This window comes from Narcine bancroftii, chromosome 8 (genome assembly GCF_036971445.1).
Source record: "Narcine bancroftii isolate sNarBan1 chromosome 8, sNarBan1.hap1, whole genome shotgun sequence".
In the NCBI taxonomy this organism is placed as follows: domain Eukaryota; kingdom Metazoa; phylum Chordata; class Chondrichthyes; order Torpediniformes; family Narcinidae; genus Narcine; species Narcine bancroftii.
Window position 1 is genome coordinate 85,844,543 of NC_091476.1, and position 24,358 is coordinate 85,868,900.

General features: G+C 45.2%; 1 protein-coding gene across 2 annotated transcripts in view; it reads right to left on the bottom strand.

Moving 5' to 3' along the window:
* ets1 (v-ets avian erythroblastosis virus E26 oncogene homolog 1) overlaps positions 1–24,358 on the bottom strand; it is a 132,673-nt gene that overhangs the window by 18,889 nt on the left and 89,426 nt on the right. For both annotated transcript variants that reach the window (XM_069894403.1, XM_069894404.1), the window contains one exon: positions 20,350–20,610. In XM_069894403.1, the coding sequence (XP_069750504.1) occupies positions 20,350–20,610 (261 nt within the window). The remainder of the gene's footprint in view (positions 1–20,349; positions 20,611–24,358) is intronic.

The following is a 24,358-nucleotide window of genomic DNA, read 5'->3' on the forward strand; positions in this document are numbered from 1 at the left end:
TGTGCTATGTCTTTAAATTAAATTAAAATTAAGTTTAAAAAAAAATCAACGAGGTGCTGTGCACTTTAATTTAGATTTCTTTCCAGGAGAGGCATTCAATAACAAGATGAGTTTTTACAAAATTTTGCTGTTTCATGGTGACTAGCAATGAAAACTCAGCTTTTCAAAAAGAAACAATTATTTAATTTCCTCCTATGGTATAATTCCAATGCATTTCTCCGTTGCATTTGTTCAGACTTACAAATTTCTGAAACCATCACTTAACCATGTCACCTGACCCCCACTTTCCAGAGCATTCTAAGCAAAGACTATTATTCCCTTTGAATCATGTTCCTCTGTTAACATTAACAACATATTTTAAATGTTAGCCCCTTTCCCCAAGTAAAATATCTCAAGTCACTTAACAGGGAGGTTATCAAAACAAAAAAAAGTTAATTATGATGGGAATGAAGGCCCTCAGACAGCTCCAAGAAAAGTGCAGAGAACAAAACAAAGGACTCTACATCACCTTTGTTGACCTCACCAAAGCCTTCGACACCGTGAGCAGGAAAGGGCTTTGGCAAATACTAGAGCGCATCGGATGTCCCCCAAAGTTCCTCAACATGATTATCCAACTGCACGAAAACCAACAAGGTCGGGTCAGATACAGCAATGAGCTCTCTGAACCCTTCTCCATTAACAATGGCGTGAAGCAAGGCTGTGTTCTCGCACCAACCCTCTTTTCAATCTTCTTCAGCATGATGCTGAACCAAGCCATGAAAGACCCCAACAATGAAGACGCTGTTTACATCCGGTACCGCACGGATGGCAGTCTCTTCAATCTGAGGCGCCTGCAAGCTCACACCAAGACACAAGAGAAACTTGTCCGTGAACTACTCTTTGCAGATGATGCCGCTTTAGTTGCCCATTCAGAGCCAGCTCTTCAGCGCTTGACGTCCTGCTTTGCGGAAACTGCCAAAATGTTTGGCCTGGAAGTCAGCCTGAAGAAAACTGAGGTCCTCCATCAGCCAGCTCCCCACCATGACTACCAGCCCCCCCACATCTCCATCGGGCACACAAAACTCAAAACGGTCAACCAGTTTACCTATCTCGGCTGCACCATTTCATCAGATGCAAAGATCGACAATGAGATAGACAACAGACTCGCCAAGGCAAATAGCGCCTTTGGAAGACTACACAAAAGAGTCTGGAAAAACAACCAACTGAAAAACCTCACAAAGATAAGCGTATACAGAGCCGTTGTCATACCCACACTCCTGTTCGGCTCCGAATCATGGGTCCTCTACCGGCACCACCTACGGCTCCTAGAACGCTTCCACCAGCGTTGTCTCCGCTCCATCCTCAACATCCATTGGAGCGCTCACACCCCTAACGTCGAGGTACTCGAGATGGCAGAGGTCGACAGCATCGAGTCCACGCTGCTGAAGATCCAGCTGCGCTGGATGGGTCACGTCTCCAGAATGGAGGACCATCGCCTTCCCAAGATCGTATTATATGGCGAGCTCTCCACTGGCCACCGTGACAGAGGTGCACCAAAGAAAAGGTACAAGGACTGCCTAAAGAAATCTCTTGGTGCCTGCCACATTGACCACCGCCAGTGGGCTGATAACGCCTCAAACCGTGCATCTTGGCGCCTCACAGTTTGGCGGGCAGCAGCCTCCTTTGAAGAAGACCGCAGAGCCCACCTCACTGACAAAAGGCAAAGGAGGAAAAACCCAACACCCAACCCCAACCAACCAATTTTCCCTTGCAACCGCTGCAATCGTGTCTGCCTGTCCCGCATCGGACTGGTCAGTCACAAACGAGCCTGCAGCTGACGTGGACTTTTTACCCCCTCCATAAATCTTCGTCCGCGAAGCCAAGCCAAAGAAGGCCTGACTGAAAAATTTTGTGACTTGGTGAAAATTTAAGAGAACATGTCAAAACTTTTGTAATTAAATTTGGGATAATCCTGAAGCCAGAATTAGGGAACAGAGAGAGCTTTTTGGCTTTTTGATATTATCCCATCCTTCAACAATATCCTGGTGGATCTGTAAAAACTCCTTGTCTTTCCTAACATAGCCAATTTTCAAAAATCTATTCTTTTGAAAGTGAAACCTGAATTGTAATCAATTACCATTGATGAAGAGTTTACCAAACGTTTAGCTCTATCGGAAAACCCCATTCTAATTTTTTAGATCCTGGCCCCAATTCTAAGGCAGGATCAGTAGTCTCTCTCCATCTGTCCAACCAGTTCTTCAAAATGTCTTCACACCTTACTGTTATAAATTCCTTAGTTCAGTGGTTCTCAAGCTTTTTTTCCCCCACTCACATTTTCTTTCTTTCTTTTTTTTTTCTTTGGCTTGGCTTCGCGGACGAAGATTTATGGAGGGGGTAAAAAGTCCACGTCAGCTGCAGGCTCGTTTGTGGCTGACAAGTCCGATGCGGGACAGGCAGACACGATTGCAGCGGTTGCAAGGGAAAATTGGTTGGTTGGGGTTGGGTGTTGGATTTTTCCTCCTTTGCCTTTTGTCAGTGAGGTGGGCTCTGCGGTCTTCTTCAAAGGAGGTTGCTGCTCGCCAAACGGTGACGCGCCAAGATGCACGGTTTGAGGCGTTATCAGCCCACTGGCGGTGGTCAATGTGGCAGGCACCAAGAGATTTCTTTAGGCAGTCCTTGTACCTTTTCTTTGGTGCACCTCTGTCACGGTGGCCAGTGGAGAGCTCGCCATATAACACGATCTTGGGAAGGCGATGGTCCTCCATTCTGGAGACGTGACCCATCCAGCGCAGCTGGATCTTCAGCAGCGTGGACTCGATGCTGTCGACCTCTGCCATCTCGAGTACTTCGACCTTAGGGGTGTAAGCGCTCCAATGGATGTTGAGGATGGAGCGGAGACAACGCTGGTGGAAGCGTTCTAGGAGCCGTAGGTGGTGCCGGTAGATGACCCATGATTCGGAGCCGAACAGGAGTGTGGGTATGACAACGGCTCTGTATACGCTTATCTTTGTGAGGTTTTTCAGTTGGTTGTTTTTCCAGACTCTTTTGTGTAGTCTTCCAAAGGCGCTATTTGCCTTGGCGAGTCTGTTGTCTATCTCATTGTCGATCCTTGCATCTGATGAAATGGTGCAGCCGAGATAGGTAAACTGGTTGACCGTTTGAGTTTTGTGTGCCCGATGGAGATGTGGGGGGGCTGGTAGACATGGTGGGGAGCTGGCTGATGGAGGACCTCAGTTTTCTTCAGGCTGACTTCCAGGCCAAACATTTTGGCAGTTTCCGCAAAGCAGGACGTCAAGCGCTGAAGAGCTGGCTCTGAATGGGCAACTAAAGCGGCATCCCCGATCCAAACACTGGCACCTCCTGGACTACATCCTGGTGCGAGAAAGTGACAAACAAGATGTGCTCCACACCAGGGTCATGCCTAGCGCGGAATGCCACACTGACCACCGGCTGGTTCGCTGCAACCTCAACCTTCACTTCAAGCCAAAGCCCAGGAACAATAAAGCCCCCAGAAAGAGGTTCAATGTTGGAAACCTGCAGTCAGACGAAGCGAGAGGAAACTTCCAGGCAAACCCACTCACATACCACCTGAAGTAATCCCTTTCTAACCAGAGAGCGCCTAAGGCTGAGGAACTCAGTAGGGGTTACTTAAAGTGGTATTGTGAGTGGGGGGGTGGGGGGGGGGATGAAAAAAAGATTGAGAACCACTGCCTTAGAGTGTTAAATTGCACCTTGTAATTCAAGCCAGAGTCCAGGTAGTTTCCAGGCCAACCCCGAAACATTAACTGGTTTCTCTTTTCCCAGAAGTCAGGAGACCTGCTGAATATTTTTATCATTTTCTGTTTTTGTTGCAAGTATTTTTTGCAGTTGGCATTCTTCTTGATCGGATTCATATTGGATATTGGCTGACTGCCTTTTCCAGGAAGCGGAGGCAGGAAAGAGTCAGAGTGAAGGAAAGGATAGGATGGCACGATAGCTAATGAACTTTTCTAATCTGGGTCAGAGAAGGATGCCGTCATGGGTGATCAGAAAATGAGGAGGTAAGTTGACAAGAATTGGGACAACAAATATTCTTACATGCTGGTACAGCCAGAACTCACACTTACCCTCATTTACATTCTGTACACCATTCAGACAATTAATTTGGGCCTATATCAGAGATGTCTTATATAATAAAGGTCTGTATAAGACCTCAGAACTGTATCATCTAATATTAGAGCAACACGGTTAAACACTTAATATGTAGTAAAGTCTGGAAAAACAACCAACTGAAAAACCTCACAAAGATAAGCATCTACAGAGCCGTTGTCATACCCACACTCCTGTTCGGCTCCGAATCATGGGTACTCTACCGGCATCACCTACGGCTCCTAGAACGCTTCCACCAGCGTTGTCTCCGTTCCATCCTCAACATTCATTGGAGCGCTTTCATCCCTAACGTCGAAGTACTCGAGATGGCAGAGGTCGACTGCATCGAGTCCACGCTGCTGAAGATCCAGCTGCGCTGGGGTCACGTCTCCAGAATGGAGGACCATCGCCTTCCCAAGATCGTGTTATATGGCGAGCTCTCCACTAGCCATCGTGACAGAGGTGCACCAAAGAAAAGGTACAAGGACTGCCTGAAGAAATCTCTTGGTGCCTGCCACATTGACCACCGCCAGTGGGCTGATATCGCCTCAAACCGTGCATCTTGGCGCCTCACAGTTTGGCGGGCAGCAACCTCCTTTGAAGAAGACCGCAGAGCCCACCTCACTGACAAAAGGCAAAGGAGGAAAAACCCAACACCCAACCCCAACCAACCAATTTTCCCCTGCAACCGCTGCAACCGTGTCTGCCTGTCCCGCATCGGACTTGTCAGCCACAAACGAGCCTGCAGCTGACGTGGACATTTACTCCCTCCATAAATCTTCGTCCGCGAAGCCAAGCCAAAGAAGAAGTAAAGCTCTATATTCGAATATCCAATTTAATCTGCAGCCTCTTGGAGCTGTCACTGCATAGTTCTTTTTATATTAGATCCCTCTTTGCAGAACATAGCCCTTGACCTGAACAACCACCTTCTAGGATCTCAAAATGCTTGCTTTCTCATGCAACCTGACACTAAAACATTTGTACATTATGGACCTACATAAACATACATTGAATATTACCCAATATAGGCAGGCCCTGAGAATTATACACAAGTTGGTTTATCTGTATCAGAAATGTCTGCTTTCTACAGCTGCCCCACTGACCTGCACCCAGACCCTTCCCATCCCGCCCAAATTTTTCTTAAATATCAAAACCGAGCCTGCATCCACCACTTCAGCTAGTACTCGTTCCACACTTTCCACCACTCTCTGCTTCATTCTTCCTCATATCCCCTTTACACATTTCACCTTTCTCCCTTAATTCATGTCCTCCCATTCTTATCTTGCCCAACCTCAATGGAAGAAACCTCCTGGCATTCAATCCTCAATTAAGCCTTCAACTCAATTAAGCCTTCAACTCAGAGAGTCCCTGTAGTGGAACACGGTACAGTCTAAACCATTCACTGTAAAATGCAACCACTTACTAACAACTGGTTCTACAACGGGGAAATTATTGTAACATGCAGTACAATAAAGAGCAGTTAGTTCCTGGTATTGGCAACATTGTGTATTCTTCAACATCATTTCACTGTGCAGCACTGAGAGTGAAAGACTATAGTGGTGGGCTTTTCTTGTAGTAAGCAGTTGCATGAAGAGGTGAAATGGTTTCACAGTTAAATGGTGCAGACTTGTACCCTGCAGTTCAGCAGGTCTCAAGTGTTTTCCACGATGAGGGTGTGGTTAGACACTCATCAATAAGCAGCAGTCTGTACCCAAACACAGCTCTCGCAGAAACAACGGCAGTGCCACAACTGAGACCTGCTAGTGTGGGCAGCTGTACCGCCCATGTGATTGAGGAGGAGTGCGCCACATTGTGAGACCAAACAGCTTCTTGAATGTGGGTGGCCTACTTACTTATCGACAAGCATGACAAACTCAGGCTTGGTCACAGCCCAGTCTTGTCTTCTGGATAAACTGGATGAAACCCTTGAAATTTCAAACTTGAAACTGCTCTGGATATGTTTGCAAAGTCCAAGTTCTGGACACAGAAACAGTTAATCAACCAAGGTACTGTGTTCAAGCAATCAGAATGGCAAATATGTTAGATGACTAGACTAAAAGAAATTTGATATGGATAGTTTGCATATATATGGTAAGTTTGCAAACACCGTGCACAGCAAACTGAACAAAAAATTATTAGCAGGCCAAAACCACAAAACAGACATTTCAGACTCAACTCTGCTTGACCAGCTATCCCAGGTAAGGATGAATGGCCCCTGACAGACAAACACTGACAGAAAAAAGTACCACCTTGGCTTCTCACGTGAGGATTTGCGCTCAATTTAACCCAGACAGTAAGAGTGAAATTTCGCAATGACCTCAGGAATACTTCTCAAAGTAACTTCTTGTATCTGGCTTAAAGGTGCCCCAAATTCAGCAAAAGCTTCCACTTAAATTCACAACTGATGTGGATTTTCCACAAAATTCATAACTTTTCTCCAAGACAAGGCTATGAGAAAACTTGGGTTAAATAATATGAAATGATACAAATTATTCTGTCTCTATTTTGCAAAATTATTGGAACTACAAATCTTTTCTTTGATTTCCAGTTTTCCTGGTGAGTTGGGCATGGATTGTAGATGGTGGCCATTGGGGGTGAGGAGTGAAGAAGGGGATGGAAAGGCTGGCATTTGAGTAATTCCAGCAAAGAGTTGGTGGAAAAGCCTTTGGAAATTTATTCACTTACCGGCCAAGGTGACAACTGTCAACAAGGCCTCATCCCTAATGCTCACGAATGAGCACCAGGAAATATTTTTGGTTGGAATATTTAGGTCTGCATAGCATCAAGAGCCCAAGGGCCTGTACTGTCCATACTGTTCTATGTCAGATCCTTCCAATACGGCCCAAATATTGGCCACAACCCACGTTATCCCCAAGTGGACTGCGGAGAGACTGCCCACCTCTTTGCAGAGTGTGAATTTGTTCAGAGTATGTGGAGAAAGGACCTTGTCACAGTTCATCCCCTGCAGCAGCAGGACTCTAATTTACAAGCTGTTTTCTGCGATGGACACAGAGTCAGGCATCCAGAGCTGCTGGAAGACCAATATTTGGGTGAAAGACTCGTTTTGGCCTGCCTGAAACTTGTTGGTCTTCCACAGAGATGTCGGTGAGGGACGGACTGAGGCTTGGCGCAGCCAATGTGAGGCCTTGTGAGGAAGGACAACGGCCTTTCTGTCAACAGTCATCGAGGGGCAGAGACCAGAGGGGAAGCCCCTCAAAAACAAAGGATGGAGTATCTACAAGGGGCTACCAAGGTGACAATGGTGCTAACTACAAACTAGAAAATTAATGGAACAATGCATACAGTGATGGAAATGTATGGATGTGACACATGTCATGCGATAAGACTGCACGGTTTTCCTTTGTAAATACTTTTATTGTGAATGAAGTTTAATTTTGGAAAAAAATAGTAATTTTGAAAAGAACTGTCAACAAAGCATTGGAGGAAAATCCCGAAATCTCCAAAATCAGTCCAAGAAATGTCCATGGAATTAAAGGAAATGAGAGTAGACAAAAGCAAGTCAATTTAAATTTAAACATACAGCACGGTAACAGGTCACTTCAGCCCACACGTCTGTGTTACACCCCATTAACCTACATCCCCGGAATGTTTCGAATGGTGGGAGAAAACCGGAGCTCCAGGGAAAATCTCACGCAGACACAGGGAGAATGTACAAACTCCTTACAGCGTGGGATTCAAACCTCAGTCCGGATCTCTGGCACTGTCACAGAGTGGCGCTAAGCACTGCCTTTTCAAAGAGCAGGCTTGTGCCGCAGCTCCACCCTTCATCATCTCTCTCTCTCTTTCTCTCTCTCTCACACACACACACCCCCCCCCCCACCTTTCAAGAAGTGAGTTACAGGGAAAGACTAATCTTTATTCCCTGGAGCATAGAAGAATGAGGGGAGATTTGATAGAGCTATACAAAATAATGGGGTGTAGACAGAGTAAATGGAAACAGGCTTTTTCCATAAGGTTAGGAGATATAAAACTAGAGGACAAGATCACAGGTGAAAAGGGAAGAGTTTAAAGGGAACATTAAGGGAAATCAATGCAGTGAAGCAGTGGAAGTGTGGAATGAGGTGCCAGATGAATTGGTGAATTTTGACTAAGAAGATTTTGGACAAGTACATAGATGACGGGGGGTATGGAGGGATATGGTCAAGATGCAGGCAGAATAATAATTTGGCTCAGACTAGAAGGGCTGGGGATTCTGTTTCTGTTCTGCAGTGCTCTATGATTCTAATTGCCATTGTGGAGAGATACTGTTTCGAAGGAAGGAATTCTGTAACTTCTGTCCACTGAGAAGAGCTTCAGAAATTAATTATTCAAAGCTAAATTTACTCAGAAAAGATGTCTATTTGACCTGCTGTGTCTGGAAATCCAGCTAAAGTTAGCCTGCCTTGGCTCTACCTTTATCTTCTCAAGAATTGCCTTTAAAACCACAACACGCGAAGCTCATCCTGTCCACCAAATATCCAAAAGTGCCCGAGGCAACCAACCTGAAGGCTACTGTTTAGAGAAGAGTTTTCAATAAGCAAGCAGCTGCTCTGACCATCAAGGCATTGTGGCTGATTTATGACCTAATTCTACATCACTTCCCATTGCCCTAGTTCCCAGGTCCCTGGTTCAGAAAATTTGATCAATCTCAAATTTAAAATGGACCATTGAAGAATTTGACAGTAAGGCCTTCAAAAAACCCAAGGCATCACAAAGTGTTTTCCAGCCAATGAAGTACTTTCTAAGTACAGCTCTCATTGTGATCAGGGATGGGTAGCAGCCAAATTAGTCAAAGACGCAACCCACAAATACCACTGTGATAATGAGTGGAGAATTTGCTTTAGTGGTCATAAAATTCTACACCAGTAGGGAAGATGATTGGTCAGGGTTTCACGGATGCCCTGCACGATCTGCTGAGTTTATTTTGTGCATTTCACACATACTTTACTCAATTTCTGAACTTCAAACAGACTTGTGGGGTAGGTGAGAAGTGGTCGGGATTGCAGAATGGAATAAACTTTGTCTGCTCTGAGGAGGAACGTGGGACTCCCTGCCTGTCATTCCCGTTAGCTCACTGGGCCTCCCTGTCGCTCAGCAAAGCCTGAAGGAGATATAGTGACTAAGGACTACCAGTTCTTCTCGCTGATTCTCGGTCTAACCCCCCCCCCCCACCCCCCCACTGAAAATTCCTCCAAGGTTATAGGCTGAAACTACAGCATCTGAACTCAGCCATGACGTTCATATACATGGACTCACGAAAAGTCCTCCAGAGAGTGTCGTGGGTTTGTGGCGCTGCCCAAGTCCTCTGCATTTCCTCCAGCCCACAGCCAAATCTTTTTAACTTCACCTGAAGAGGTCCACAAACAAATGTTTAACAAATGAGACATCAAATGAATTGCAAACATATCTTGAGCCAAAAGCCAGTAGTTTGATGGTCCATTTACTTTGTCTGAGAAAGCTGGATCAGCCAAAAAATACCATGAAGCCTTCAGTCGCAAAGTGTTTCAGATGTCTTCATGTTACCACAAACCTGTTGGTCTCTATGATTAAGATGATAACACTAGGCTCCATTTTTTGCAGATAAGATCTAAGAGACTGTTACTAGCACGGTGAAGCCTGCAATCATTTATTGCAAGAGTTTTTCACTGCATAGTGTGCACACCATTAAGGTGAAAGGTTGGAGAAGCAATTGAAGATTACTTTTCCACTGGAGTGAATCAGAAGCTATTTTAAAAAGTGGGACTGATTGTTATTATCGACTTGTGTGGTGTACAGAGCTTGCTCCAGCAGGAATCCCTTACACAAGTGCTTGGAAATTGGATAGAAAGAGAACCTGGGTTGGTCAGAATGAGACCCATGAGTGCTTGCAACTCATCCACCTGTGGGGAAGCAGTTTTACACCCAGAGAACCCTCCTTCCCACTATTCGCCCCCTTGGCACCTACCCCGTGACCACAGGAGGTGCTCAACCTGCGACCATACCACCTCCCCCCACCACCTTTCAGGGGTCCAAACAGTCCTTCCAAGTGAAGCAACACTCCTCTTGTGAATCCACAGTGGTCATCTACTTCATTCAGTGCTCCTGTTGTGGTCTCTTCTAACTCGGAGAGAATGGACACAGACTGGGAGAAGGCTTCATTGAGCACCTCAGCTCTGTCTGCTGCAAATAGTGTGGATCTCCAAGTGACCAGCCATTTCAATGCCCCATCCATTCCCTTGCTGACATGTCTGTCCATTGTTTCATGAACTGCCAGAATGAGATCATCCGCAAATTGGAGGAGCAACACCTCAACTTCGATCTGGCATTGACGTTGACTCCTCCCGGTTACATTACCCTGATCTTCCTCTATGTCTTCTTTCCTTTAGTTCTGCCTCTCTCTCTCTCTCTCCCTCTCTCCTTTTTTCCTCTGTCTCATTTCACAGAATCAACACCCCCCCCCCCCCATCAATTCTCACCTGTCCTCTCTCTGTCTTATCATATTCAACTAACACCTTTGGTCAGTTGGCCTGTACGCCTCCCCCTCCCAGTCTTCCCTTGTCCCCAGCCTTTTTTAATACTGCCTGTCTCTCTTCATTCATGCTCTGAGGAAGGAATCAGGCCTAAAGCATCATCTTTTCCTCCAATGGGACCTGCTGAGTTCCTCCAGTATTTCTGTGTTTTTACCTAAGCAATTAATGTGGACAGATGCTGGGGTCAAGTGCAATGCACAAGTATACTGGAAAAACTCAGCAGGTCACACAGCATCTTTAGGAAGTCAATGTTTCAGGCCTGGGCCTTTCTTCAAGAACAAAAAACAACAGGCAGGCACCTGGTGGGGAATGATTGGGGGGGGGGTTGGCAGAGGAGAGGAGGGAGGAAAGGGAAGGGGGAGATCAGGCAAGAGATCACAGTTAGATGCAGGTGAGAGGATAGAAGAGAAATGATGGGGGGGTGGGTAACTCTCTGATAGCAATAAGAAGGGAGGAGCCTAGGGAGCTGGAGGAAAGGGGGCAAAGGAATAAGTAAAGGGAGAGACCCAGGGGAGGGGTAGTTGGAAATTGGGGGTCAATGTTACTCTCTCCTGGGCAGATGGTGCCCAGACGAAATACAAGGTATTGTTATCTTTTCTGTTGCAAGTCACTGAAGAACCGCAATAGTGGCCATGGAGGTAAAGGAAGCATGGGGGTGGGAGAGAGGAGAATGTGTGCATCCTCCCATGTGCTGCTCTTCCCCTAAAGACCTGCAAGAAATGAGTGGCTGCACACCACTGCAAGCTGTGTGAAGGGTGGAGTGCAAACTACTGACCAGGATCCTACAGTCAAGGCCACTGAAACATAGGAGTGGCAGATGGCCCTCATGAGCCCAAGTTTCTCGAGGAGGTGACAAAGGACATTGATGAAGGTAATGGGTTGGGGGTGGTAGATGCGGTGTACATGAATTTTAGTACGGCGATTGACAAGTTTTCCCATAGAAAGCTCATTCAGAAAGTCATGAGTCATGGGATCCATGGAAACTTGGCTGCGTGGATTCAGATTTGGCTTGCCTGCAGAAATCAGAGGCCAGAAGTTGATGGATTGTATTCTGCCTCACTAGTGGGATTCTGTAGCGACCTGTGCTGGGATTCCTGCTCTTTGCGATTTTTTTCTATAAATGACTTGAATGAAATTTGCAGATGACATAAAGGTTGGAGGTGTAGTGCATAATATAGAAGATTGTCATAGGTTACAAAATCATGAAAGATTATGGAAAGAAGACTGGGCAGTGAAGCTGAGTGGGATAATGGATCAGTTCAGGGCAGACTTGATAGGCTGAATAGTCTATTTCTGCTCTTATGTCTTGTGAGCTAACAAGATACAGACAGGAGGCGGAGAAGAGACGGAATTCAATCCAGATAAGTGTGAAGTGATGCCCTTTGGATGTTGAGCTTGAATACGGAGTACATGGTTAATGGCAGGAACTTAATAGTGTGGAGGGACAAAGAGATCTTGGGTCCAGGTCCAGAGATCCTTAAAGGTTTCCCCCCAAGTTGATAGGGTGATTAGGAAGGTGGATGGTGTGGTCGCCTTCCTTAGTCAGGGGATGAAGTTCAAGAAACATGAGGTAACGTTGCAGCTCAAGAAAATTCTGATTAGTCCACACTTGGAATATTGCGTTCAGCTCTGGTCACCTGATAACATGAATGGTGCAGATGCTTTGAAAAGGGTGCAGAGGAGATTTGCCAGAATGCTGCCTGGATTGGAGAACATATCACATGATGTAAGCTTGAGGGCTTTTCTCTTTGAGCATGAAGGACAAGATGTGATTTTAATCGAGGTATGTAAGAATATTAGGGGCTTAGACAAGGTGGAGAGCCAGGACCTTTTTCCAGGGGTGACAACAGCAAATTCCAGAGGACATCAGTTCAAAGTGAATGGAGGAATGTTCAGGGGAGATGTTCATTTTTTTTTACACACAGAGACTGGTGGGTGCCTGGAATGCATTGCTAGGTGTAGTGAGGAAGCCTGATACCAAAGACTCTTAGATAGGCACATGCGATGAGGTAGGGAAAATTAGATAGTTCTGCTGTAGGTTTCCGTAGGTCGGCACAACATTGTGAGCTGAAGAACCAGATCTGTGCCGGAATGTTCTATGTTCTGTGAAAAATATGTGCAAATGCATCCAATTTCAAGTTTTCAACAATTAGTGAAAAAATAAACAGAAAATGATCAGCACATACCTCCACTATTATCCCTTTAACTCCATTCTGCAGTCAGGACATTAACAAGTTTTACTTCCACAACTACCTATATGCTCTGAGATTACCAAGGCAGTGGCAGTGGGCATAAACTCTTCATTCAGGCCCATCAGCACAAGGAAATTGATGAGGTCAGCTGAGCTTCATTTCGCACCCAACTATGGTCCCTATTTCTGCACTGGTGACAATCCCAACAGTCTCAGTCCCTGAACCATTTTCCTGCAACCTCTCCCCCCGCCCCCCCCCCGCCCCCCACCCAGGCGGTTGCCTGTCAACTCCCTCTTTCTGTTTCTCCCCTGCACACCAGGAACAATTTGGAATGACCAATTAACCAACTAACCTGAACGCCCATGGGGAGTGGGAAGAAACTGGAGTCTGAAGGAAACCAACACGGTCACAGGGAAAACATACAAACTCCCTGCAGACAGGCCAGGATTGATGACACCTCTCACTGATTGATATAAAAAGACCTAAAATTATGTTTTTAAGGTGGTGCGAAGTGGACCAACTAATGCTTCACCTGAGGGTTGACCACAAAAATTGATTGTGTAAGGGGTCCAAGGAGGAAGGACATTATCAAGTCTTGTAAGAACACAAGAAATAGGGGCAGGAGTCGACCATCCGGCCCATCAAGCCTTCTCCGCCATTCAATAAGATCGTGGCTGAACTGATCATTGACTCAACTCTACCGACCTGCCTTTTCCCCATATCCCTTAATTCCTTTTTTTATGTAAAAATCTATCTAACTGAACCTTAAATATGTTTAATGAAATCGCTTCAACTGCTTCGCTGGGCAGAGAATTCCACAGATTTACTTCTCTCTGGGAAAAACAGTTTTTCCTCATCTCCGTCTTAAATCTACTCCCCTGAATCTTGAGGCTTTGTCCCCTAGTTCTGGTTTCACATACCAGTGAAAACAACTTTCTTGCCTCTATCTTATCTATCCCTTTCATAATTTCTTCTGAATTCAAGTGAGTATAATCCCAGGTGATTTAGTCTCTCCTCGTAGGTCAACCTCCTCATCTCTGGGATCAACCTGGTGAGCCTCCTCTGGACTGCCTCCAAGGCCAGTCTATCCTTCCTCAAGTATGGAGACCAGATCTGCACACAGTTCTCCAGGTGCAGCCTCACCAGTACCTCATACATTTGTAGCAGGACCTCCCTGCTCTTGATTTCAATTCCTCCAGCGATGTAGGCCAACATTTCATTTCCCTTCTTAATAACATGTACCTGCAACCCAACTTTTTGCGATTCATGCACAAGCACTTCCAAGTCCTACTGCACTACAGCATGCTGCAGTCTTTCACCATTTAAATAATAATCTGCTCTTCTATTTTTCCTACCAAAGTAGGTGAGCTCGCATTTACTAACGTTGTACTCCATCTGCCAGACCTTTCTCCGCTCACCTAATTTAACTCTATCCTTCTGCAGCCTCTCCATGTTCTCTGTACAATTTGCTTTTCCGCTCAATTTGGTATCATTTGCAAATTTGGACTTCAAATCTCCTTCTTGTGGTCTCTGCACCATTACATAGACGGCAGAACAAAGCAAACATGTGATAGTGTGAGGGAATGGTGGAATGCAGTGGAGATGTGTTTGATGGGGAGCTACAATGCCGGCAGGCATCGAACAAAAAGGTAGGGCAGGATGGGGGGGATAGCAGCATTGAGGGGGAGGAGGGATGGCTGTGTGGATAAGGGGGAAGGAAAGGGAGAACTGGAAAGAGAGGAAAGGGGGAGGGAAAAGAAAAGAGGAACAGGCTTAGCAGAAAGCAAAGGTCTATGTTAAGGCCATCTGGCTGAAGAGTGCCCAGACGGAAAATAAGGTGTGATTCCTCCAATCTGAGGGTGGTCATGGTGGGATAGTACACAAGGCCATTGACAGACATGTAAATGTGGGAGTGTGATTCAGAATTGAAATGGTTGGCTACTGGGAGGTCTCTGTTGCTGCGAACAGAGAGGAGGAGCTAGGTGAAGCAATCTCCCAGTCCGCGACCAGTCTCTCCAATGTAGAGAAGACCACAAAGGGAGCCTTTAAATCAGCACTCTGGATGTCCAAATTAAGTGCTGCTTCATGTGAAAGGCCTATTTGGGGTCCTGGACCGTGGTGAGGGAGGAGGTCTGGGGCAAGTGTTGTACCTCCTGTGGGCACAGGGAAAAGGGTGATAGGTGTGGAGAGATGAGTACAATGAGGGAATCATGGAGGGAGAGGTCCCTGCGGAAGGCCAAGAGGGGAGGAGAATGAAAAATGTGTCTGGTGGTGGTAAACTGCAGTATTTATAGCACATTCAATGTGAGGGAAGGTCATGATTTGTTCTGGGTGGGTGCAAGGGGGTAGAAAAAGGAGTTCAGATGGCTCTCAAATTTAGAGTTGACAGCCAGGGCTTGGAAGTGAAAGTAGACAACAACATACTGCTGGTTCTCACTACCCAGATTGCTCAAGCTAGACCATGTCCAATATCATTAACACATACTCCTGTAGGAGTGACTGGGGTTGTCCATGAACCAAGCTTACACAATTACCACAGGTCACACCCAGATGTGCATTGCTTATTCTTGGACACCACTGCATGAAACTCCATGTGGAGCATGCAACAGGAAAAATCGTCGGCCTCGCAGTTCACTTGTCAAAAATGCCCCTTTTCTTTGACATTTAATTGGGTAGCCCACGTAAACATAGTGCCGGCCAACAGAATTCTGAGGCCAAAAAGCATCTTTTAAATTGGCAAGATTGGAACATCAATGGGGTCACAGTTCATCAACATCAGTGAATATCTCATTCTTAATCAAAACTCACTGAGATGCATCTTTAGGAGATACACAGTTCTGCATAATTCACTTTCTTCACAAAAAAAAGTACGTGATTTTTATCAGTCTCCACAATCTGACCTACTTCAGCGAAGGGATTGGTTTCTGTGACAACCAAAGAAGGCGAGAAAAAAACAAACCTATTGTTTTAAAAAAATAATTGTACCTTTGCAAGATTATCTGCTAAAATTAAAACAAAAAGTTGCAGATCAGAGAAGTGAAGCAAGAAAAATCCAAGTGAAAAGGCGACTGCATCCTGAACCTTGTACACTTGGAGCCAACAGAGATTGTGCTCACTCCCGTTTAATGATCCTTTGTGCGGACAATAACTATATCACCAACTGCTGAGATCCTGGCTCAGGTATTTTATGCTTGTTCGGATTCAGCCTAGAGCAGTGGTTTTCACAGTCCACCCCCCACCCCCTACCAAACTCACTTTCCATCTTAAGTAATCCCTATGCCATAGGGACTCTGTGATTAGTAAGGGATTGCTTAAGGTGGTCTGTAGGTAGAAAGCAAAAGTTTGAAAACCACTGTTTTAATTGTCCCTAATTGACTGGTTTGTGTGCAGTTTCTTAACTCTAAAGGAAATGGGCCAGTGACAATTTTTCTCAAGCAAAGTGTGAGAGAGTGTTAGAGTTGTTTGGGAGATAAATTGGGAAGGTTTGTTAGAGCAGGTTACACACAAACACTTTAAAACACAGAATGTTTGCAGGAGCTTCTGCAGGAGTGCTCAGAGACTCACGATGGGCTGTTATTTGCAAAAGACAACAAATGTAACAACAGGCAGTAGCAGCTTTGTCTGGAAAACAGAACCTACTGTCTGGCAGGTCATGTGATCTTTTCAGGGCAGACAGCAGAAAAAAAGAGGCTTTGCTCTCAGAGTTAGACGGAGTGTGTGTGTGTGTGTGTGTGAGAGAGAGAGAGAGAGAGAGAGAGAGAGAGACAGAGAGAGACAGAGAGAAAGACAGACAGACAGACAGACAGACATAGGTTCCAGAGGGACAAGCTGGCAAACTTTGGATGACGGCCTAGTCAAAGAAGAGGATTGGCTGTCTGGGGTTTCCCCTGAAATAAGAGAAACAGAAAGGAACTTCTGTGCACAGTACAAGAATTGCCTGCAACCAGAGAGATTGGACTGTGATCCAAAGAACTTTGCTGAACTTACACACACATTACACACACGTGCGCTTTGAATTAAAAGGGGGTTAAGCAGGTTAAGTAAATCAATAGAATCAATAAAGTTTGATTCTATTTTCATGTTCAAAGATAATTAAAAGCAACTTTTGTTTAAGTAACCCTCTGTCATGGTGCATATCTATTGCTGCTGGGTTTTGGGGTCCTCTGGACGTGTAAAAAAAGTATTTCAGTAACAATTGGGTCTAGAGCTGTGATTCTCAACCTTCCCTTCCCACTCACAGACCACCTTAAGCAATTTCTTACTAATCACAGACCACTTATGGGATAGGGATTACTTCAGGTGGAATGTGAGTTTAAGGGGGTAGTTTGAAAACCACTGGCCTAAGCAATCAAAAGCATCACATGGTGTGCTTCACAGCCTTAACTTGAAAGTCAAACCCAGGGTCAGATGGGTGAAAGGAGATGAGGCTTTTGCTGTGAAATCGGCAGCTGAAGAATCACCAAGGACCAGACAACTGCAAATCAATTTGATGCAAGATCAATATCATTTGAAACCAAATAAGTGAGGGAAGGACGGATATCTCAGTTGAGCTTTGTTCAGTGTTATTTCTTTAACACTAACAGCAAGATGATTACATTGACAAACCATGAAAACGTGAGTTTAAATTCTACTATCACCTTTGAGAATTTGAATTTGGTTTAAAAGTAAACACAACAATAAAAACTAGTTGAGTGAAAGTAATCTTGAAGATGCCTGATAGAACTATGGCACAGAAAGTCCCTTCAACCTATCTAGTCCAGGCCAAACAATCATTCTGCCCAGTCCCATTGACCTGGACTCCCTCCCGTCCATGTACCGATCCAAACTTTTCTTCAACTTTGAAATCGGCCCTGATATTGAGCAGGGTAGCAAAAGGAATTTGATTTCATGCCACACCATGCCCACAAAATTGTGGCGGCTCTTGTAAGCTACCTGGTGGAATCACACGATGTCTCAGTGCTTCATCACAGATCAAATCACAATGGACTTTTAATAATCATGCCTGCAATCAAATAAACAGCGTCAGCCATTTCAATTCCTTTGACCATTCCTTCCTGTCCTTGGCCTCATTCATTACCAGGGTGAAGCTAAATATAAACCTGAGGTATCAGATTCTGGCTGATTAGCCTGAAAACCAACAGCATCAGCACTGGATTTTCCAACTTCAGGTTACCCCTTTCCATCTGTCCTTCACCTGTTCCCATTCTTGCTATTCTTTTAACACCCCCTGGAGGTCTCTTCCCATCCCTATCTCTCCTTCTCTTCCCATCCCTATCTCTCCTTCTCTTCCAGCTTCATTTGTCCACTTGTTTGATGACTTCATGACCCTTCCCATTCAGATAGGGTCCTGACCTGAAATCTTGCCACGGATGCCGCCAGCCCGGCTGAGTTCATTTTCATTGTTTGTTCAAGATTCCAGCGACTGCAGTTGGGAGTGTTCTACTTCCAAGGTCAGCCTAGTGTGAAGCATTGTTAAGGAGTGGGATATTTAGAGAGGACTTGGTTTTTCTCTGGAAAGGACTACCTGAGGGGTTGGAGAAAGTGGGGTCTGTCCCAACATTGTAGGACCTCGGTGAGCTGAATGGAAGTGTAATCTGCACCAAAGTCCATTATCGATCATTTCTGGGAGAAATTGCACTCATCACAATTTTGTAAAGGACACTTTGGGTTGGGATCCATGTTGTCACAGTGAATCATTTCCCAAGTTGGCCTGTTCTAATGACATTGTGGTGCAATGTAGTTTTGAAGCTGTCCCAGCATAAACTGGAGATGTAATATCAGCATTTTGATCTGCATCTGCAGTCTCCTGTGTATCACCAGCACTTGGTGTCTCTCAGAGAACCTGAGTGCTCACTGCATACAATTTCCTTGCCCTGCACAGCAGCGAAAGGCATGACCCCATAACATAAAAACAGGGCACACTGGAAATATTCAGTAGTTCAGCAGCATCTGTGGAGAGAGAAGCTGTTCATGTTCCAGGTCAGTGGCCTGGACTCTGACGAAAATGCATCCACACAAACGGTTGCCTGTTGTGCTCTCCACAGATGCTCCATGACCTGCTGAATATTTACAGATTCCACAGTAATTTTACATTGTGGGCATCTAGATAATTATGTGGTCACCATCTCATTACTTTTGTGACATTTGTGAGATGGGTTTCATATACTGTAAAAGGTGACTTCAGTTTAAAGAGGTTTTTTTTTTATTCTATAGGTTTGAAACCTGGTTACTCATGATGCCTCACTCTGTCACTACAAGCATCCAGAGCATCTGTCTGTCTGTACCCAGCGCAGAAAGTGGCCCAAGAGCCATGACCAATTATTCATCCACACTACGTGGACGTTGCAGACAGGGCTAGTAATCCTAATTATCTGTCAATCACCTTCTTGAACCATGGGGTCATCCTCAAAGTGCTTTGGAGTGTCCCAAAGGGCATGTATTTAGAAAGTGTCTCACATGTTTGAGCATCTCATAGCTCCTTAAATTTTAACTTTCGTGATACAGATTCTGCCAGCCCATGAACCCATGCTGCTCAAATACACCAATTAACCTCCTAGCCCCGTACGTCTTTGGAATGTGGAAGAAAACTGGAACACCTGGAGGAAACCCATGCAGGCACAGGAGAACTTGAAAACTCCTTACAGACAACACCAGATTCGAACCCGGGGTTGCTGGCACTGTAACAGTGTTGTGCTGACCGCTAAGCTAACCATGCCCATGCAACCATGCAAATAAGTATTTCTTGAAATGCAGTCAGTACTGGGAAGTAAGAAATGTGGCAGCTGGTTTGCACGCAGCAAGCTCTCTCAAAATGAATACAATGGCCTCAGCCAGAAAGGATGATTCATTGAGGGTGAATGTCATACATCAGACATTGGAATGTTGAATATCTGTCAGTAGGATAAATACAGCATGTTATCTTTAAAATCCCTGAGAGTGGGGATGAAGCTTCTCCTCAGCAATATGCCTGGTTCTGTGATGAAGTTTTGAGCACTTAATTTGACCTACAACCTCTACCTCAAGGTTCAGCTGGCACTGAGGATGCAAGTGGAGCCACATCAATGCAAATCTTTCACCAGTCAACACAAATGGAGGAAAAAAAAGGTTCAGCATCCTCTTCCAGACATCGTGGCACAACTTGGGTAGAGGTCAACACAGCCCTATGACAGCACCCAGAGACCAGGATCTGGGGTTCAAATCCCGCGCTGCCTGTAGGGAGGTTGCATATTCTCCCCTTGTCTACGGGGTTTTCCCCGGGGGCTCTGTTTGTTCCATTCAAAGCGTACCATGGGTTGTCGGTCAATCGGATGTAATTGGGCGGCACAGGCTCGTGGATCAAAACGGCCTTGTTACCATGCGGTATGTCTAAATTTAAAACTTAATCTGGTCTTCCAGGTATACCACATCCAAATAAGAGTCTTCTGAATTTGCTGAGCTACTTAAATGTACATGCATGCCTCCTAATCCTGCACCGTGAGACTCTAGTTTTACTCTGCAGCGCATGGGTCGTAGCAAGAACCCAAGGTGAAGGTGAACCCTACCTGTGTATCCAGCCAGAGCAGCAGCAGGGATCACTGGCTTGTCCTTGTTTAAATCGGTTCGTTCTCGCACGTAGTCTTTGAATGTTCCTTTGGGCTTGTGATTGGGCAGGTTGCTAGAATAATCCTCTGAGTCAAAGCTGTCATAGGACGGCACTCGTTGGAGGCTGTTGAAAGAGCTTTGGCTGCTCCAGGACTGGGCTAAACGGTCACAGCTGTCAAAACTGTCAATGCTTTCAAAAGAATCCTGACCACCAAGCTTACCTAGAGGAGCAACAAGAGGACAAAGGGCTGTCAGTTTGGGGGTGAACAGGATGAAAGGCCTCTCTCTCCACCCCAAAGGATTGGAGATCACGGGGATGCCTTTGCGCTAAATCAGAGAGCGCTGCAAGTTCACAGCAGGTCAGGCAGCATCTGTAGAGAGAGAAACTGGGTTAAAGTTTCAGGACATCATGAGTTCCCATGGAAGAAAGGTGAGCAACCTAAAAATGTCTGACCTCGGGAGGGAATTCCTCTCGTGCGGAATAGTTCAGGCCTGAAAAGTTGACTGCCTTTCACTCCTCTGGATGCTGCGTGACCTGCTGGGTTCCTGCACTAGGCCCCAGCATCTGCAGATTTTCTTGTTTATCTAAAAATGTATTAATTCTATTTACTCCTCAGTTGCAGTTGCTTTACCTGCTTATTGTAACCAACATTTTCTTGATAGATTTCCAGCATTTGCAGCTTTTGTTTTGACTTTTTAAGTGTCTGTCTGCAGTTGGTTTTCAAAATGTTTTGGTTTGAAGTCAGGTGTCTCAGTTTCAAAAGGAGGCCATGAGTCTATTTGTTATTTGCTGAAGGTTTATGCTCCAAACGTTCACGGTGCAATCGATAGTGACTTTAGCATGTCAAGCTCATGGGAAAGCTGCAGAAGTGATTTACAATCATCAGCTCATGCACAAGAAAGGCGATAAGAAGAGATGGGAGCATCAAAGCAATTTTCTGGAGCCTATCGCGCTGTGTAAATACGAGAGAAAGAGCGGTCGATGTTTCGGACCTCGAGGCTGAGAGGGCAGAGGGGAGATAGCTGGAAGGCAGGGGCCAGAAGGGGACTGGTGAGCCAGGAAGGGGGTGAAAGATCTGATGAGAAGAGAAGGTGATAAAGAGAGCTACTAGGGACAGGAGAAAGGCAGATTAGATGAGGGGTGAGGGGGAGAAATCCCAAAATGCAAGTGGAGGATGGAGCACAAAGAGGAAGGGGGATGGGTGGACATTGGTGGCAAGGGGACAAAACGAAGGGTGGAGGTAGAATGAATTAGTTTGGAAGAAAATTTGGAAATTGGAAAATTCAGTGTTCATACCAGACTGGCCGGGGAGGTCGGGGGTGGGGGGGTGGGGGGGGGCGGATTCATGCAGAGTTGGGCAAATGAAGAGCTGGGCTCTCTTCATGGAATGATCCAGGGAAGATCCGTTTCAGAGGCTGTGATCAAGTAGATTTGGAAATTCTACTTACACTTTTTACATGATGGCCAGCAAAGGAGTTATTGGAGAAATAAAGACAGCAAGTGCAGGCCTTTTGCAGCCCGGGTGAGGAAGCAATATTTCAGGTCAATTCCTTCTTGTGGTTAATAAACCTCCCAATAGACCTGAAACTTTAAAGGGCAGCATGGTCAGCACGACACTGCTAAGGCGACAGCAACCTGGGTTTGAGTCCGCCGCGATCCGTAAGGAATTTTGTACATTCTTCCCACGAGTTTCCTCTGGCTGCTCAGGTTTCCTGCCACCCTCCAAAAAATGTACAGGTTTTTAGGTTACTTGAGCAGCGTGGGCTTGTAGACTGGAAGAGTTTGTTACTGTGTTGTATCTTTATATTAAATTAAAAATGTAACTCTGCACCTCTCTTGGATAATACTTCCTGACCGCTGAATGTTTCCAGTGCTGCCTGTTTTAATGGCAGGTTTCTAGCATCTGCAGGCTTTTGCCTTTTGTTGATTGGTATACCTCACCTTCACTAATATTTGGCAAAGTACTCTATGCATGGAGGATTGAAATGCCCAATCAGAACCAATAGCAGATACACAATTCAAGGTGGCATTTATAGTTGAGGGAAAAATTATATTTTTGGAAAGAAAAAGAAATCAAATGAAAAAGACATGGATATGAGACTGTGAGGTCTGAGTTTACATAGCTTGGACTTGTAAACTACTCCCTGTGCTGTTCAAGTCCCCGATTCCCACTCATCCCTGAATCAGGTCCAGCTGTGGTTGATCATACTACCCTAGCCAACATTCCAGTTCCCACAGAGGAGCTCCGCTGCATCAGAAGCTCAATCCTGCAGTTGCAACCTTGAACTTTGGGAGAATTCTTCAATTTATCTTGAAAGTAGTTATCTCACTACTGTTTAAAAGCAGCAGCGAGCTCTCTAAATTTCCTGTTCAGATTTCCCATCAGTGCGCACCATGTTATCCTCTCATTGCTGCGAAATGATCAGCTGCAGAGGCATGAAGCAGCTGGGTGTAGGTAAAGCACTTTGGATTAAGGAATGGCTTGAAATTACAAGTCTGTTTTTAGTTCTTAAACCGAACACCTTAGGAAGTTTAGAGAATAAATTCAAAAAGACACTCGTCCTTCTGTAAACATCGCACTGCAATTGTATGTTTGCTGACCCTCTGGATTCCTGAGAGAACTGGCTCCTTGACTGAGGGAAAGATTGTGTGCAGTTTCATAGGTGATGCTCACTTGCTCCTGAGTTTTCATCGAATTTGATGCTGAACTGTAGATTTTCTTCCACTGGCCTGTTTTTTTTAACCTCTCCCCATAGAGTGTGTAGTAAGGAAAGGGGGAAAAAAATACAAATATCTGAAGGACATGGGATAATTCAAAGATACCCACTTTTAAATACATCTACCTTCACGTAATCCCAAGCAACAGGATTTTATCCCATTTCATCCACCTGTTTGAAATAGATGCCATCATGTTAGGGTTTTACTTTCAGTGAGATGCAGTGCAACGACGGTTAAATTGTGAGGTCAGATTGACTGGACGAGTCATTCCAATGATTACACGCAATTCGATTGGTGCTTATGAAGAAGACACCTGATCAGGTAGAAAAACTTTACCCTTCACTAGGGTGTCCAAAACAGAGGCCAAAAAATGTCAATTTAGCCTTTCGGGTGATGGTAGGAAGACACTGGATGTTATTGGGCAGCATGGGCCAAAATGGCCTGTTATCATGCTGTATGTCTAAATTTAATTTTTTTTTAAATTTAGAACATTTTGATACACTTCCAACAGATTTCTGCATGATGCAACAACCAGGTTAAACAAAGGGGCACAATTTGGTGGCCTATTGTGCAAGTTTCTCAGTTGTCACCTCAAAGAGCTTCAGGTGAAAGACAGCTGGAAGAGACGAGATCAGAACTCAGCTCAGCACCAGGCCCTGAGACTGACATTCATCTCCTGAGGTAAGAGGCATTCACAGAGCACAGGCTGGCACAATGTAACCAGTAAGCTATCATTCCCCTCTTCGTGGGGTAGACGCCTATCAAAGATAGATACACGTGGACCATCCATCCGCATCATTCCTTCAGACATCATTATCCCAAATCTTAAAAGAATTCCACAAACCCGGTTCCATCATCAAGTCAAAAGTTATCAGTGGTGCTGATGTGTATTCCCAGAGATCCGATTTGATTTTGTGTCTGCCTTTCACCCTGAACTTTATGTTTCCATCTACAGTCTGGTGCAATGCCTTTGAACAAGCAGACTCTGTCACAGTAGAATCACTGAAACTATCGATGAAACAACCTCTCAAATAACCCTCATCAATCACTAAAATTCCAAAAGAGAATGAATAACAAGTCAAAGAAAAGCAAAGGACATAATTTCAGGAATTATAATTTTCCACATTGGTCTTCACCCCAGTTTACTTTCAGTGTGGGGAGATCATCTCCCAAAAGCGTTGAAAGGGTTTGAGGCAATCCTGCCCAGAGCCACTCTAGAGGAAAGATGGTTGATTCATTTAGCTCTCATC